A 14,563-nucleotide genomic window follows, 5' to 3' on the forward strand; every position below is an offset into this window, starting at 1 on the left:
GATACTGAGGAAGTTCACCCGCCCGAGGACAGGAGCTGAATCAGGTAGACCCTGGTCCCTGGCACCTCCAGGAATCTAAGCTTGTGTTTCCCTGGGCTCTCAAATCTTCCTTGAATGGAGTCTGATTAGTGGGGACTTCCAACGCCCAGAGTCTGTGCATCTGTCTTTCTGCTGGCCTCACGTGGTCCTTTGCGTCTGGACCAGGCTCTGGATAGGAAGCAGCCTTTGGCCTTGCTGGCAGCCCCCGTGGGTCCCTGAGGCGCCCCGGTGCCCGGGTCACAGCACAACAGGGGCAGCCCCGTGTGGGTGGAGGTGGGAGCGTGTCGCTGGGCGGGAGTTTGGGGAGAGGGTCCCGTGGCGGTGGTGGACCCTTTTCTGCTGTTATTGTTTTTGCCCAAAGCTGTTCTCTGCAAGAGCCACTTGGCGTGTGCACAGATTGTACCAGGAACAAGGCGGGGAAGGAACGGAGCGGGGTGGGGGGGGGGGGACTGAGCTGTCCCTTTAAATCTGTTTTCTCTGTTTTATTTCCTTCTTTTATCCCATCCTCCTCCCGCCACTAGCATAAGTGGCGGAGCTGTGAGGGCCCAGGAGCTGCAGTGACGGTGCCTCTGAAATATTAATGAGGCCGTTCTCTGCCTCGGCTCCTTCCCCCCGGGCTCCCTCCCTGGCTGAATGCGGGCCTCGTCCTTGGAGCCCTCATTTCCCCTGCCGGGTGGTCGCCAAGGTGCGTGGAGCAGAGGGGAGGGGGCAGGGCCGGCAGGAGGGGGAGGGCCTGTGGGGGAGGGGCGGCGTGGGAAATCAAGGGGTAAAGGGGTGCCGTCCTCACCTGCCTGGGATCAGTGGGATCTAAGGGGCAGGGTGAGGGCAGGGCACCCGCTCCTCGCTCCCCTGCAGGCTCCCTGGCCACAAGCCCGTCTGAAGGTGCCGGAGGCCAGCAGCCTGTGGGGCGCCCTGCTCTTCCCCTCTTGGGTCCCTGGGGCCAGACTCCAGGTGCCCGGAGGTGGAGAGAGGAGAGGACTGTTATTTCAAGGAATCCCCACGGCGAGTCCCTCTGCTGCTGGGTCTGCAGGGAGGGCACACAGCGGGTGGGCGGGCCTCAGGCGGCATCCTGTGCCCTGGGACACTGCCTCACATGGCACTCAGATGGGACTTGGGACTCGATTTCAGGGGGTTCTGCTCCCTTCTTGCCTCGGAGCATGCTGTCCTGGGCCGGTTGTACTCACAGCGGGGGAGGGTTCTCGTCACCAGCTTACTGACAGGAGGGCTGAGGGCCCGGAGACTTCTGGCTGGTGCCACCAGCCGGGATCCATCCACCCCAGGGAGGTGGCGGTGCCGGCGGCAAATGCCCGGTCACCAGTGTGGGGACAGATTCCACTCGGCCCCCAGCAACTGCAGACTGGGGTCAGACAGCGGCTGCCACGGGGCTGTGTCTCCACAACCGTGAACGGCGGTGAATTCTAATGCGTTGTGACCTGTGACTTGGGGGGCCGGCAGGTGGGATTCTCCTCCATCCCTTGTCTCCCCTGTGAAGGCACCGGGTAGAGCACAGGACCAGCTGCTGGGGAAGCAGAAGGGCTTTCTCTCCGGGCAGCCAAGGGGCTGAGCTGCCAGGGGTGGCCTGACTCTCTCCTCAGGGACCTGGAAGGCGAGGCCAGGAGGTCTGAGATGGAGAGAAGGCGTCTCCTTGCCCTCACAGGGACCGGGCACTTGGGGGCAGAGAAGCCAGAAAGGCTTGGGGGGCGGGGCATCCCAAGAAAGGGGAGCTTGGGAACACAAGTGCCCCCATCTCATCCAGGAAGCTCCTAGCTGTCCAGGGCCTGGAGGGAGGGCCAAGGAGGCGAAGTGGGGGACCCGGGCAGATTAAGTCAGAGGTGCTGGGAGAGCCCCCAAAGGCTGGTCCGCGGTGGCCAGGGAGGGCTGGCGCAGGGGGGAGAGGACTCCTGGGTTTCTGGTTGGGTGGACATCAGTCACGGGGCCCGGGGGCAAGAGGTGTCAAAATGTCCAGGCCTGAAGCTGAGCTATCTCCTGCCGTGCCTGGCGCCCCCCTGGGTGGTAGCCTGTGGAAAGTCACGGAGCCATGGGGAGGCGGGCCAGGGAGCCCACAGCGGGTCTGCTCCCGCCACCCACCAGTACAGGCCAGTTTGGGCCAGGATGGAGCAAAAGCCAGAAGGTCCGAGTCCCCCTCCGTGGAGGTTTTTGACTCAATTAAGCCAATTAAGGTTTGAGAGATGAAAGAGTACAGAAATGGTATGTTCCCTGCCCTTTTGGTGCCTACAGCCCGTTCTAGGCAGCCAGCCAGGCCGGAAAGTCTGTGTCGGGCCTGCAGCACTCATAGGCCCAGTCACTTCTGCTCTTGGCCATTTCGCTGATGGCTGCTGTCCTTATTCAGACGGAGGGAGGCCGTTGCCCGGGCTTACGGAGAACCCAGGGAAACAAGAGTATATGCTGTTTGGTCTCTCCAGTGGCCACCAGTCACTCAAGACAGACCTTGATTTTACTGATGGCCCCTGTACCCGGTAGCCTGTGGAGCTGATGAAGAGGAAGGTTAGTAGGAGCACCGTCTCCGGCTTAAGGGGCCCCGAGCTGCGGGTCATGGCGTTCCCGCTTGTCACCCCTACATCCCTGCTCTCTGGGACGGTGATTCGCCCTCCCAAGGCTCCCGCTCACTCACTCCTCCAGGACCCTGTCCCCACCCAGGGCTGACCATGCAGTAGACTTCTTGCTGAATCAATAACAACGTGTCTCTCAGAGCTGATGACCCAACTGCAGGAAGGACCCACTCACAGGTCGTTGCCATGCCAAGCAGAGCGAAACAGAACCAGTCGCGGATTCTAGACTCAGCAGCAATCGGTTTTGGCGGGGACTTTCTGGAGAACCGTCCGCTTGAATTGCCGCTCAGATTCATCAGAGGCCATTGGGGGAGAGGGGACAGACAGGTGTGGCGGCCAGGCTGTGTGCTGCGGCAGGGCCAGCAGTGCTGTGGGCGTGTGTGGACAGACCAGTGTGGGGCATTGCCGAACGGCCAGCGCAGGACAAGAGCTGGGGGGTCCTCTGAAGGAATGTGGCCTTTTGCTTGACGGGGCAGGGGAGGACTGAAACACAGGCTCGGCTTTCCGGAGGCCAGTGCAGCTTGGCGGCAGAGAGGGTGACAGCACCTGAACCGGGCAATGCGGTGACCAGCCACCCGACTGGAGGGTGGTAGTCGGCACGTGGGGCCTGGCGGGGGCCGAGGGAGAGAGAGCGGGCCGCAGCGCAGGCAGGGTGCCGGGGACACTGAGGCGTGGAGCGACGACAAGGCCAGCCAAGGGACTGCGCGGCGAGCGCAGAAGGCCAGGCCTCGACTCCCCGCCCGGTCCCCTTACCGTGAGTCACCTTGGGCCCAGTTGGCCCCAGCGGTGACAGCACACCAGTTAGGAGCAGCTCAAGGCCCCGGCGTGGCTCTGGCCGCGGCTGTTGCTTAATGGAGGGCAGGGCCACACTTGGGGGCAGGAGCAGGGAAGATGAAGCCGCCCTTGGGTGAGCCCTGGTTGTCGGGGCGGAGGAGAGGCTGTGCTGCCCGCCTGCAGGGTGCCCCGGAAGCGCGCGAGCTCCCCTGGGATAAGCTGCCGCCTCCCAGCACAGGCCCAAGAGCCACCCAACCATGGGCGGTTGGCTGGGTCACCCCTGGAACCCGCCAGTGTCATGTGGGCCTTTCAACTGGGTCTTCACCGAGTGGGTGTAGAGGCCAAAAGGATAAAAGGAACAGATTGTTCATCTGGCTTCCCTTTTAGAGAGGAGTGCTGGAGAGGCCCTGGCAGCTCGGTGGGTCCACTTTGCAAGGTCTTGGAATGCAGGCCGGTGGCCTGCCCGCCAAGGGCATCAGAGCCCCGGGTGAGCGCCGGCCACTCCCCTCAGCCAGGGCTGGGGACTCTGCTCAGGGACAAGTGACTCACATATTTGCTGGATGCCCCCCACCCTACCGGAACTCACAGCGCCCATTGGTCAGAGCCAAAGCGAGCGTCCGCAGATGAACCCGGCCCCGCCCTCCCCTCCAGCAACCAACAGGCTAGGGGGCTGGGGAGACAGAGCCCAACCCCGCCAGTTTCACCCAGGGTGCTACTTTCTGGGAATGGCGAGGCAGGGGCACGGAGCTCAGGGTAGAGAAAGGAGGGGAAGGAAGCTGCTGGGGGGGAATGATGGCCCGGGGCGTCTGGAGGGGGCCGGGGAGCTCGGGTGAGTTGGAAGCTGCCATCGCGGCCTCCAGCGCGTCCTGAAACAGCCTGCAGTCGGAAGCAGGACACCCAGGCGTCCCTGTGGCTCTGCCACTTCACCTGGCCAAGCCTCGGTTTCCCGAGCTGACAGGTTCCTGCAGTGCCCACCCGGGTGGGCAGGTGCGTTCACAGAGCACCCCAGAAGGAGCCTGCCCTGCCCCGACCTCCCGGAAGCCTGGCTTCCTTCAAGTTCCCTGAGCTCCGGTCGTGCCCCCGGGGTCCCTGCCCCCACCCCTCCTGCAGCCCCCTCCGTCGTCTCCCGGCTTCTGCCCCTACAGTCCATCGTCACCCAGCAGCCCTCTACTCGGTGGTGGCCTCTGCCGCTCGTGGCCCCATGGGATCCGCCTCCTTCCTGGTATCAGAACGCTCTTCCCTCCCCGCCGAAACTGCGCCCCCATTGCTCTGAAGCTGTTATCTCCATCTCTCTCACCAGCGGGAACTGCTAGGCACCCATCTCCCGGCCAGAGAGTGCGGGGACCCGTTCAGTCCTGCCCACCGCTCTGTCCCCAGCAGAGATGGCCAGCACGGGCATACAGTAGATGCTCAGTAAAGATTGGTCAGATGGTGAACAGCAGGGACAGGAGGTGGGGAGGTGCGTGGGAGCGGGAGAGGACGGTGCATTCGTGTGTCTGCCATCTTGTTCCCACATCTTCCGGCAATGAAGGCTGCTCCGTGCAGAAAGTGTCTGAGTTAACACTTAGGTGCCCAAACTTTTAAAACCTGGCTCACTTTGGATGGCCATTTGCTGAGGTGCCTCTCTGTCTCCCAGACCTCCCTGGCGGGACTGCCTTAAGTACGTGAGATTTTTCTTGACAGCGTGAGGCCAGTGTCCAGAGGAACTGAGGCCTCCACCATGTTCCGAGACCCCCTGAGGCCTGTGGGCATGGGGGAGCGGACCTCGTTTCCCAGAGACCTTGGTCTCATCCCCTGAGGACTGTGGCACGTCCATGCTCCTGGCGTCCGCTGGCCTCACAGAGAGGTAAGGGCTCTCCTGAGAGCAGAGGCCACGAGGCTCTGGGTTACTGTGTTTCCATGGGCGGTTCTAGATCAAAAACCTGGATTGGTGGCCGAGTTCTGCTTCCAAGAGGATCCTTCTGAGCCAGGATCTTCCCCAAAGGTGAGGGATCGGGCCCGACTGAGCCTCACCGCCGGGTGTGAAGGCCAAGGCCACGTGCGCTGAGACTGATTCAGTCCAGGGAGCTTAGTGCACGGCCACGAGCTGGGGATGAGAGGCGGGGAAAGACCAGCAGGAGAAGCCAGGGGCCCGAGAAGGGGCGGCCCAGCAGGCCCCCGTGCTCCACGCCACCAGAGCCTGTGAAGACGGCAGGCAGGGCGGCCAGGGTGCCGAGGTTCCTCAGGCAGGTGGGGTGGTGGCGGCGGGGTGCGGGGACAGTGAGGGGGTGACAACTTCATGATGCTCTGCGGGGGGGAAGGCAGTGTGGGCCGGGAGCTGGCTGGCTGCTGTTAACTTGGGGAGACCCCAGCTCCTTGCTTTGCCAGCTGGAGGGCAGAGGGGTGTGGAGGGGAGTGGGTGGCACTGTGCTGTGGGCCAGGGTGACGGAGAAGTCACCAGTGACCTGTGGCTGCTTTCCACTTTCTCCTCCACCCTCCCCTTCCGCTCTCTTCCTCCCTCCCTCCTTCCCCTTCCCTCTCTCCCTCTCCCTTCCTTTTACCCTCCCCACCGCACCCTGCTTCCTTCCTTGCCCCCGACCCCAGGTCCCCTCAAGGCAGCAGAAACACCCTGCACGCTAAGCCTTGACCTAGTGCCCAGCTGGCTCTGTCCATGGCTTGGCCTGCTCCCCGGTACCCTGCACAGCCCCGGGCCTGAAACCTTGAGCCGCGGAGGCCGCGCCAGAAGACCACTGCCACCAGGGATTTATAGCATGCCGGCTGCACCGGGCGAGTCTTAATCAGGCAAGCGTGGGAGCGTGCTGGAGCAGACGAGTAAAGCTCGAGGTTGGGCACAGGCACAGATAACCTCACCGCGCCAGGGCAAGACCAGCCACTATTTGATCCTGACACGTCGCCCCTGCTTCGGTGTGGGGTCCCAGATGCACTGGGGGGCAGTGAGAGCCTCCGCGTCCCAGGCTGGCTAGTGCTGGCGGCGGCAGGTCCCCACCAGGAGCCTCTGACGCTGCCTGCTTCCCCACGAGGCAGGCTTACGGTGGCAGGACGGGGGCGGTGAGCTGGCATGAGGGCCACTGGCCCGGCCTGGGAGGGGAATTCTGCACTCAGTGAGTCATGGCTCAGACCGAGTGCAGATTTGCAGAGAACGTTCCAGGAGAGTGGACCTTGGTTTTGTCTCAACCGTGCCCCCGGGCGTCTCACCTCCTTCTCCCCAGGTGTCTGTGCGCGGCCACTTCCCTCTGCCGCCACCTCGCCGCACCTCACCCAGGCGCTGGGACCTTGGAGGACACCCTCCCCTCCCGCGCCCCAGGCAGGATGGGGGACGTGGCCAACAGTTCCATCGAGTTCCACCCCAAACCCCAGCAGCAGCGGGAGGCCCCCCATGCAGGGGGCTTTGGGTGCACGCTGGCTGAGCTGCGCTCCCTCATGGAGCTCCGAGGGGCCGAGGCGCTGCAGAAAGTCCAGGAAACCTACGGGGATGTGGGCGGGCTCTGCAGGAGGCTGAAGACCTCACCCACGGAGGGTAAGTCTGCCAGCAGAGCCCTGGCACGGGCGGCGTGTGCGCCGGGGATGCAGGGCCCCGCACCGCCCCTCACTCCTCCCTGCAGACGTTCCCTAGCCCCGGGGGCAGGCCCCGTCAAGGGCTGGGTGCGCTTGCAGCAGCTTCCCAGAGGCACTCCTGACCACGACCGTGACCATGATCGTGCCTGTGCGCTCCCGTTTCCCCCTGAGTGGGACATGCTCCGTGTGGGGCAACCTGACCCCCTGCACCTGTGCCTCCGTAATCAGCAGTTCCCACTTGCATCCCTTCTTTGGATAAAATAGAAACAGAACGACAGAGAAGAGGAAGGGAGAAGCGGGCACGGAATCGCACGTGCTGGCGGGATGGGCCCCAAACTGAAACCCCCGCAGCTCTTCCGAGAGACGAGCGGGGCAGCCCCTGACCGAGTGCCCCCGGTTCCCCATACGCTCGGCCCTCTGTGCAGTCAGGGGGGGGCAGGAAGAGGAGGAAAGGCGTAGGGTTCGGTCCTCTGGGGAGGGGCTTGGGGTGGGGGCCGGGTAGAGTGCTGAGTGGAGGAGACACCAGCGCAGGCTGTCCTGAAGAGGTCCAAATCTGAGACGGTATATCTCTGAGATCTGCTGCAGGGAGCCTCTAGGGAGCCTGGGGTGTGTCCTCTAGAAGGTTCTAGGGGTGGAGGCCTGATTGCCACCTTGGTCCCCCCCTCTGCCCTGTGGCCCTTTTCCCCTGCTCCAGAGCAGACGTCTGCCCTACCCTGCCCTGCACCAGCCTTCCCCAGTCCTGCCCGCTGGGTCTGCTGGGAGGCCAGGATCCCCAGGAGCCAGGCTTGGCCCCAGTTTCTAGAGGCCGGAGCATTTCTGGCCCAGCTGCCGCTTCCCCGGCAGGGCTGCTGGTGCCAGGCCTGTTCCCGGCCAGTGCCGGTTGATCGCATCAGCTCCTGTTTCGGCTATCACACCTTTGTCCACCCAGGGCCCTGGCCGTCACCCTTGTCTCCTGCTCCCTGGCTCCATCTGTGTGCAGGTGACACCTGGGCTGGAACAGGGAGTGGAGATGCCTCCTGCCCCCACCCCCCCTGCAGAGGAGGTGGGCCTGAGGCTGGGTGAGGGGGCACCCACACGGCCAGGTCAGGAGCTCTGAGGGGCCGCCCGGGTCTCTCCTGCTTTGTGCTCTAAAGGGACCCAGCCTGGTGTGGGTGTGTGATCGGGGCAGATGGCTTGGTTCAGGGCCAGAGGAGCTCTCTCCTGCTCTCCTCCTTGCCCATCCCCTCCCCCAGCCCCCGGACTTGGGGCCGGGTGGGGGGAGGCCGGGGTAGAGGGCCATTTAGCCACAAGGGCTCTGGCCTCTCCCAGATAAAAGGAAGCAGATGGGCTTCAGCTGGCAGCTCTTTCCTCTGCCTGTCAGGCCTTGTTAAATATTTAAAATGTCAAGGCCCCTGGGAACGTGCCCGATTCTGCCACAGAGGCTCTGGCGCTCGCCCGGTGCCTGTGGAGGGGCGGGCGTAAAGAAGGGCGGGTGCCCAGGTGGGTGGCCCCAACAGAGGGACCCCAGCCTGGCCTGGTCTGCATCCCGAAGAATGAGCGGTTCGAGGACCACCCTCCCACCTCCGACCGTGGGAGCCCTCAAGGCCCCGGAGTTCTCACCTGGACGTTCCCGCTCCTGCTCAGACACAGTGACCTGAGCTGGCAGGAGGGGCGACTTAGCTGAGCCCCAGGCCCCATGCACACCCCCTGGCAAGGCGGGCAGACTCTGGGCTGCCAGCAAACTGGTGCTTTGGGGAGGGTGAGGAGGCCATGGCGGTGCGTGCTCTACTGGAGGAGGGGACCTGGTCTCCTGGCAACAAGCCCATCAATGGGCTCCGCCTTTTTACCTATCCAAGAGGATTCCAGAAGCCAGGGAGCCTGGGTCTTAGGCCGAGCTGGGGAGACCTGGGCCCCGGCCCTTCCCCTGTTTGGCCTCCACTGGCACTCATGGAAAGGAGAGGGCAGATTAGCCGAGAGCTGCCCCAGGTGGTCCTAATCCAATTCTGATGGCATCTGGCCTCTGCTCTGGGCAGGTTGCCCATCTGAGTCCATGCCAACTGCCGGCCACTGCCCCCGCACCCAGGACCTGGGCCACCTCAGGGGCCCTGCTGGACCAGTGCGTGCTCAGAACCAGAGGGGCTGCAGCTGCCTTCAGTCACCCCAGCAAGCGCTTCGGCAACAGCAGCTCTCCGGACCCCTGAACCCACAGAAAGGCCAAGGCCTCGGGCTGGTCTAGAGCAAGGGAGAGAGAAGCACTGCTGCTGCACCAAGGGCAAACCAAGGCCAAGGGACAGGCTGAGGGAAGGAGGGAGGGAGGGAGCTCCTGGGGAAGGGGCCCTGAGGGCCCAGCTTCCTGTGGGGACCAGCTGGGCATAGGGGGCAGGGCAGGCAGGATGCAGATTCCTGAGGCGTGACGAGGACCCATGGGCTCTCCAGAGGGTGCGGGGGCCTCTGTCGTCCTCGGGGCCTCCAGATCAGTGCCCTTTCCCAGGGTGGGGGTAGTGGAGACCCTGGGTGTCTGGGAGATTCAGGGTTCGAGGACCTTCCTAGTAATAACCCCACTTTTCACATCTCCTGTAGGTCAAGGGAGTGGGACATGGGCCCTCAGCTGGGTCCCCAGCCCTTAGGAGCTGAGGTCCTGAGCTTCTCCCAGACGCCCAACTGGGAGGCCACAGCCTCCAGAAACTTGAGCCGTGGCCGGGCCCAGGCACAGTGAGGCCGGGGGAGAAGGGCAGAGACAGCTGTGGCTCCTGCTGGGTGGGGCGGACAGTGTGCGGTCATGGCCTAGCTCGGGAGACGTGCCAAGGCGGTGCGTCTGGGGGCTTTTGCTCTTGTCAGTCCTTCCACCCCGAGGGGCCCCCCCTTCCCCCCTCCCCCTTCCCCCCTCCCCCTCCCCCTCCCCAGAAGCCACCTTTCCCTGTCCAGCACACACCCACCCTCCTTCCTTCCAACCCCTCTGCACCACACTCAGCACTTTCTTGTTCTCAACTCATCTGGGACCGGGTCTTGTGTGGCTTTCCAAGCCGTCAGGGGGCACCCCAAGGGCTGGCACCCAGGCCCTTCTGGTTGCCCACCCCCTGCCCCGCCCCTCCCCACTGGAGGCCTGGGGAGTTGCAGCTACTCAGGTCTGGGAACTGCAAGCCACTGTCCACGAGGTGTCAGTGTGGGACCGGGCACTTGGGGGCAGAGAAGCCAGAAAGGCTTGGGGGGTGGGGGTGGGGGGGCCGTGGATGGGCCTGGAAGGAAGCAGAATCCCAAGGGCTGAGGTCGGGGCCAAGGGACTGTGTCATCCCATCTGCCTGCCTCTGGGGAAGATGGCCAAGTGGACGCCTGGCCTTCAGAGGCAGTGGCCTGGATACCAGTCCCACATGGAAGCTTTCGGTACCTTCAGGAATGGGCCTGAGGAGACTCATGCTCTAGAAGCAGAGACCCAGCGGCCTTGGTGCAGGCCTGGGTGGGAAGTGGGTCGTCCCAAGAATGAGAAGTCAGGGCCCAGCTTCCAAAAGCTGGTGCGGGCCCCTTTGTGGGTGTTGATTCTGAGCCGCTGCGTAAACCGGCCACCCTCCCTTCCTTGTGCTCGGGCTCCGAGTTATCGCGTGGTCGTGGTGGCGCACCTGTGCCCTCCAGGCAGCTGGAGAGGCTGCACGCGCTCCCGCCTACGTGCCCCCAGGGTTTGCAGAAGGACTCCAGGTGCCAGGCCAGTGCAGTTCCCGCCTTCTGGGAGCTTTCAGCCTAGAGGGAAAGACAGGCACGGGGGAAGGGGCAGGGGGATGCAGGGCTGGCCTTTCCCATCCTCCCCTTCTGTGCCTCTGCTCCGCGTCCCCGCACCGCGCAGGCCTGGCCGACAACACAAATGACTTGGAGAAGCGCAGGCAGATCTACGGGCAGAACTTCATCCCTCCCAAGCAGCCCAAGACCTTCCTACAGCTGGTATGGGAGGCCCTGCAGGATGTGACCCTCATCATCCTGGAGGTGGCCGCCATCGTATCCCTGGGCCTCTCATTCTATGCGCCACCCGGAGAGGAGAGCGAAGGTGAGGGGCAGGGCTGGGAAGGGCGGTGAAGGAGGACCTGGTAGACGGGGGCGGGACGTGGGTGGCAGCGCAGAGGTGCTGGCAGGAGGGGAGGGATAGAAGCTGAGATGACGGAGGGAGGAAGGAGCTGGTGGAGGGACTTCTCTGCCTCCTCTGCCCTCCCCTTCTGTCCTCGGGCACAGCGTGTGGGAATGTGTCGGCTGGGGCAGAAGACGAAGGGGAGGCCGAGGCGGGCTGGATTGAGGGGGCCGCCATCCTGCTGTCTGTCATCTGCGTGGTCTTGGTCACGGCCTTCAACGACTGGAGCAAGGAGAAGCAGTTCCGGGGCCTGCAGAGCCGCATCGAACAGGAGCAGAAGTTCACCGTCATCCGGAACGGGCAGCTCCTCCAGGTCCCTGTGGCTGCGCTGGTGGTAGGGGACATCGCCCAGGTCAAGTATGGTGAGCGCGCCCATCGCCACCCATGCTGTGAAGGAGCTCAGCTCCCGTTTCAGGGGCAGGGTGGAGCGGAGGGGCGTGCCTGCACCCCCAGTGCAGGCCTTCCCCGGGGAGCACGCGGGGTGGGAGGCTGGAGGCGGGGAGCTCGGGCAGGAGGCCCGGCGAAGACGGGAGTGTCAGCGGCTTCAGCACCCCCGGAGCAGGCTGTCCCCACAGCCTGTCGAGGGCCTCCCCAGCACGGCAGGGCGCTCCTGTGGGCCCCCTTTCCTGGAAGATGGATGACAGGGCTAGGAGTGGGTGGGTACCCCCAGAAAGCAGGAGACCAAAGGAAGAGGGCCGCACACCCGACAGGACCTCCTCTGGGGGAGATGGGAGGCGGCATGGAGGAAGGCCTCCTGGACGCATGGTCTGTGGTTCTGGCCACCTGGCCGGCCTTAGGAGACCTGCTGCCCGCCGATGGCGTGCTCATCCAGGGCAATGACCTCAAGATTGACGAGAGCTCCCTGACGGGCGAGTCGGACCACGTGCGCAAGTCGGCAGACAAAGACCCCATGCTGCTGTCAGGTGAGCCCAGCAGGACCGGAGTCCCTACTCCTGGAATGCCCAGGACAAAACCTGTAGGTGCTGGGCATGCCTCCCACCCAGCGGTGCAGATCTCTGTCTCAGTCTCCGTGTGTTGCTGTGCCAGGCACTCACGTCATGGAAGGTTCTGGAAGAATGGTGGTGACAGCCGTTGGTGTGAACTCCCAGACAGGCATCATCTTTACCTTGCTTGGGGCTGGTGGAGAGGAGGAAGAGAAGAAGGATAAGAAAGGTAAGGCAACAGCACCCTGCAGTTCCCAGCGCCGCCAGGCTGCTGGCCCTCGTGTGTCGCCGCGCTCTCTTCCGCGCCTGCCTGGTGACGGCCCCTTGCTGGCCCAGTCCCTGGCTCTGGCACTGGGGAGAACCGGCCCTCAGGGGGTGGGAGGCCATACCCTGTCTCCTGGTTCCTTTTGGAGACCCCCCTTCCGGGGTCTTTGCCCCAGAGCCAGCAGGTTGGGGGCCCCCCAGTTTTGTGTGAGGCCGTTTCCCTCAGATGGCTCTTCCCCTAAGGCTTTGGCGGCGTGTGTGCCAGGGTTGGGGCAGTGCCCTGCCTGGGTAGGAATGGGGCTGGAGGGACAGGTGTCCCCAGGTGTTCAGCCCACATGGTGGGGCACTGAGGGCCCCAGGCCGACGTGGCAGCTAGCGAAACACAGGCCACACAGCCAAGGGTGGAGGGCTCCCAAGCAGAAAGGACTAGACACCCCAAAGGACACCCAGGGCCAGAGGAAGCTGAGATGGGGCCAGGGCCCTCACCCTAAGGGAAGCAGTGTCGAGGGACAGATGTCTTCTGAGAGCCCAGCTCTGTATTCACCCTGGCCTCCCTGGCACATGGCTACCCAGCTGCCTCCTCTTGCCAGCGTCCCGAGCCCCAGGCATGGCTGGTGCCCCCTCCGCTCCTCAGAACAGGGCTCACAAATCTCTGGAGCTCCCCCAGCATCGCCCCCCCCCCGCCCCCATCCGAGTCAGGACCCCGGTCCCTTCCACGACTCAGGCCTGCCTCTGCTCACAACTCACCTTGCTCTGACCTGGGTCTCCCCTCAGGCCACTCCTGCCATCAAACCAGGTAAGGAATGACGTTTTCTAGATGTGCACCCCACCTCTGAGTGAAGCCACCTGGGCCCACTAGAAGTACAAAGACACACATGAGTACGGGGAGACCGTGTGCCAGAAGCCTGCAGCCAGGGCCCTGGGGACAGGGCGTGCGGGTCACCAGCTCCACCTCAGCCAGTCAAGGCTGCTGGGCCTGGAGTGCAGGCGGGATCGGTCTGCCCAGCCCAGTAACGTGGGGACAGGTCAGCGTAAGGAAAGACGCACTAGTGTCCCCAGACCTGGGCACGTGAGGGAGGAAGTGGATGAGCCGCTGCTGCCTAGAAGCTCCACGGGCACCGTCTCCTGGCAGCCGGGGCCTGGCTTCCCTTCCTGGGCTCCTCCCTGCTCCTGGGCCACCAGGCCCCCCCCCCCACAGCCAGCGGGCACCGGCGGACCTTCGGCCACCTTGGCCACACCAGGCGCCCCTCCCTGCAGGGCTCAGCCCGGTGTCTCGCCACAGTCAGCGCCCTGGGGCCCACAGGAGGGCAAGTGGGTGGGTAGGCAGGCCCCGGGCCTCGTCTGGGCTGGACTGGAGTCCTTGGTGGCTGCTTGGCAGGACGCCTCTCCCACATTCCTTCCCAGGCTCTTCCCCTCCCGCTAGGTCCCTTAAATGTCACCGTCCTTCAGGACTCGGTCCTAGGCCCCTTCTCTTCGACCTTGACAAGACCCCTCCAGAACCCCCCCTGGGTCTCCCCCAGCCCCGGTTCCTCTCCCCCGCTTGCTGTGCCACTTAAGAGTCAGAGGAGACACCTGCAGCAGCTGGCTCCCTGGAGGAGGGGAACCCGAGGGGGCCCTGCAGGGGAAGCAGAGCTGGCCAGGCTCCGGGGAGGGGGCAGCGGCACCTACGACCCCTCACCTCCCCCACGTCTCCGCCCAAGGCCCTGGCCACTGCAGAGACTGGAAGGTGGCACCTCGCCCTCAGCATCCCCCCTCAACCCCCCCCGCCACCTCTCCATCCGTCCATCAGGGGCACCGCTGTCGCCCACCTGTTCCTTGCCTTCTGGCCTTGACTCCTTGTCGCCCTTCTCTTCTTTGGGCTGACCTCTTTCCCCTCGTCTTCCCCTCCCTCGGCTCCTGCCCCTTTTCAGGCCAGGCCCAGCCCTCATCTTCCCACCGTGCTCATCTCAAACTTCCCTCCCTCCTCCAGAAGGTGCCCACGGCCCCAGGGCGACACCCCCTCATTGAGCTGTATTGTCACCCACCGTGTGTCTACAGGTGTCTCCCCTGCCCCGCCCCAGAAGTCTCCTCCACCTCGGAATGCCCCACAGGCCCAACTGACACCCCACTGGGGCTGGGAGGGGACCTCTCCCTCCTCCCTGGGACCCCCAGAGCAGACCCCGCTGCCTGGGAGCCACCTGGGCTCCGGTCTGTGTCCTTGGGTCCCCAGTGACATGAGCTGTTGGGTGGCGGCTGACAAGCCAGCCCAGTAGCCCCTCCTGTCCCAGGCCGGCCACCTCTGGATCCAGGGCAGCGTGTGTGTGGCCTGCAGAGAGCTCTTCCGGCTG

At 64.4% G+C, this 14,563-nt stretch overlaps 1 protein-coding gene across 17 annotated transcripts in view; it reads left to right on the forward strand.

The window, feature by feature from the left end:
• The first annotated feature begins 6,692 nt into the window (after positions 1 to 6,692).
• The window catches only part of ATP2B3 (ATPase plasma membrane Ca2+ transporting 3), a 41,594-nt gene continuing 33,723 nt past the window's right edge, over positions 6,693 to 14,563 (forward strand). For 5 of the 17 annotated variants that reach the window (XM_068532513.1, XM_068532516.1, XM_068532520.1 and 2 more), the window contains exons 1-5: positions 6,693 to 6,900; positions 10,753 to 10,950; positions 11,133 to 11,390; positions 11,826 to 11,951; positions 12,076 to 12,222. In XM_068532513.1, coding sequence (XP_068388614.1) covers positions 6,693 to 6,900; positions 10,753 to 10,950; positions 11,133 to 11,390; positions 11,826 to 11,951; positions 12,076 to 12,222 — 937 coding nt within the window. Of the gene's footprint in view, positions 6,901 to 10,752; positions 10,951 to 11,132; positions 11,391 to 11,825; positions 11,952 to 12,075; positions 12,257 to 14,563 lie in introns of all 17 variants that reach the window. The other 12 variants (XM_068532512.1, XM_068532515.1, XM_068532517.1 and 9 more) reach the window with 7 other exon arrangements.

This window comes from Eschrichtius robustus, chromosome X, assembly GCF_028021215.1.
Source record: "Eschrichtius robustus isolate mEscRob2 chromosome X, mEscRob2.pri, whole genome shotgun sequence".
NCBI classification, from domain to species: Eukaryota; Metazoa; Chordata; class Mammalia; order Artiodactyla; family Eschrichtiidae; genus Eschrichtius; species Eschrichtius robustus.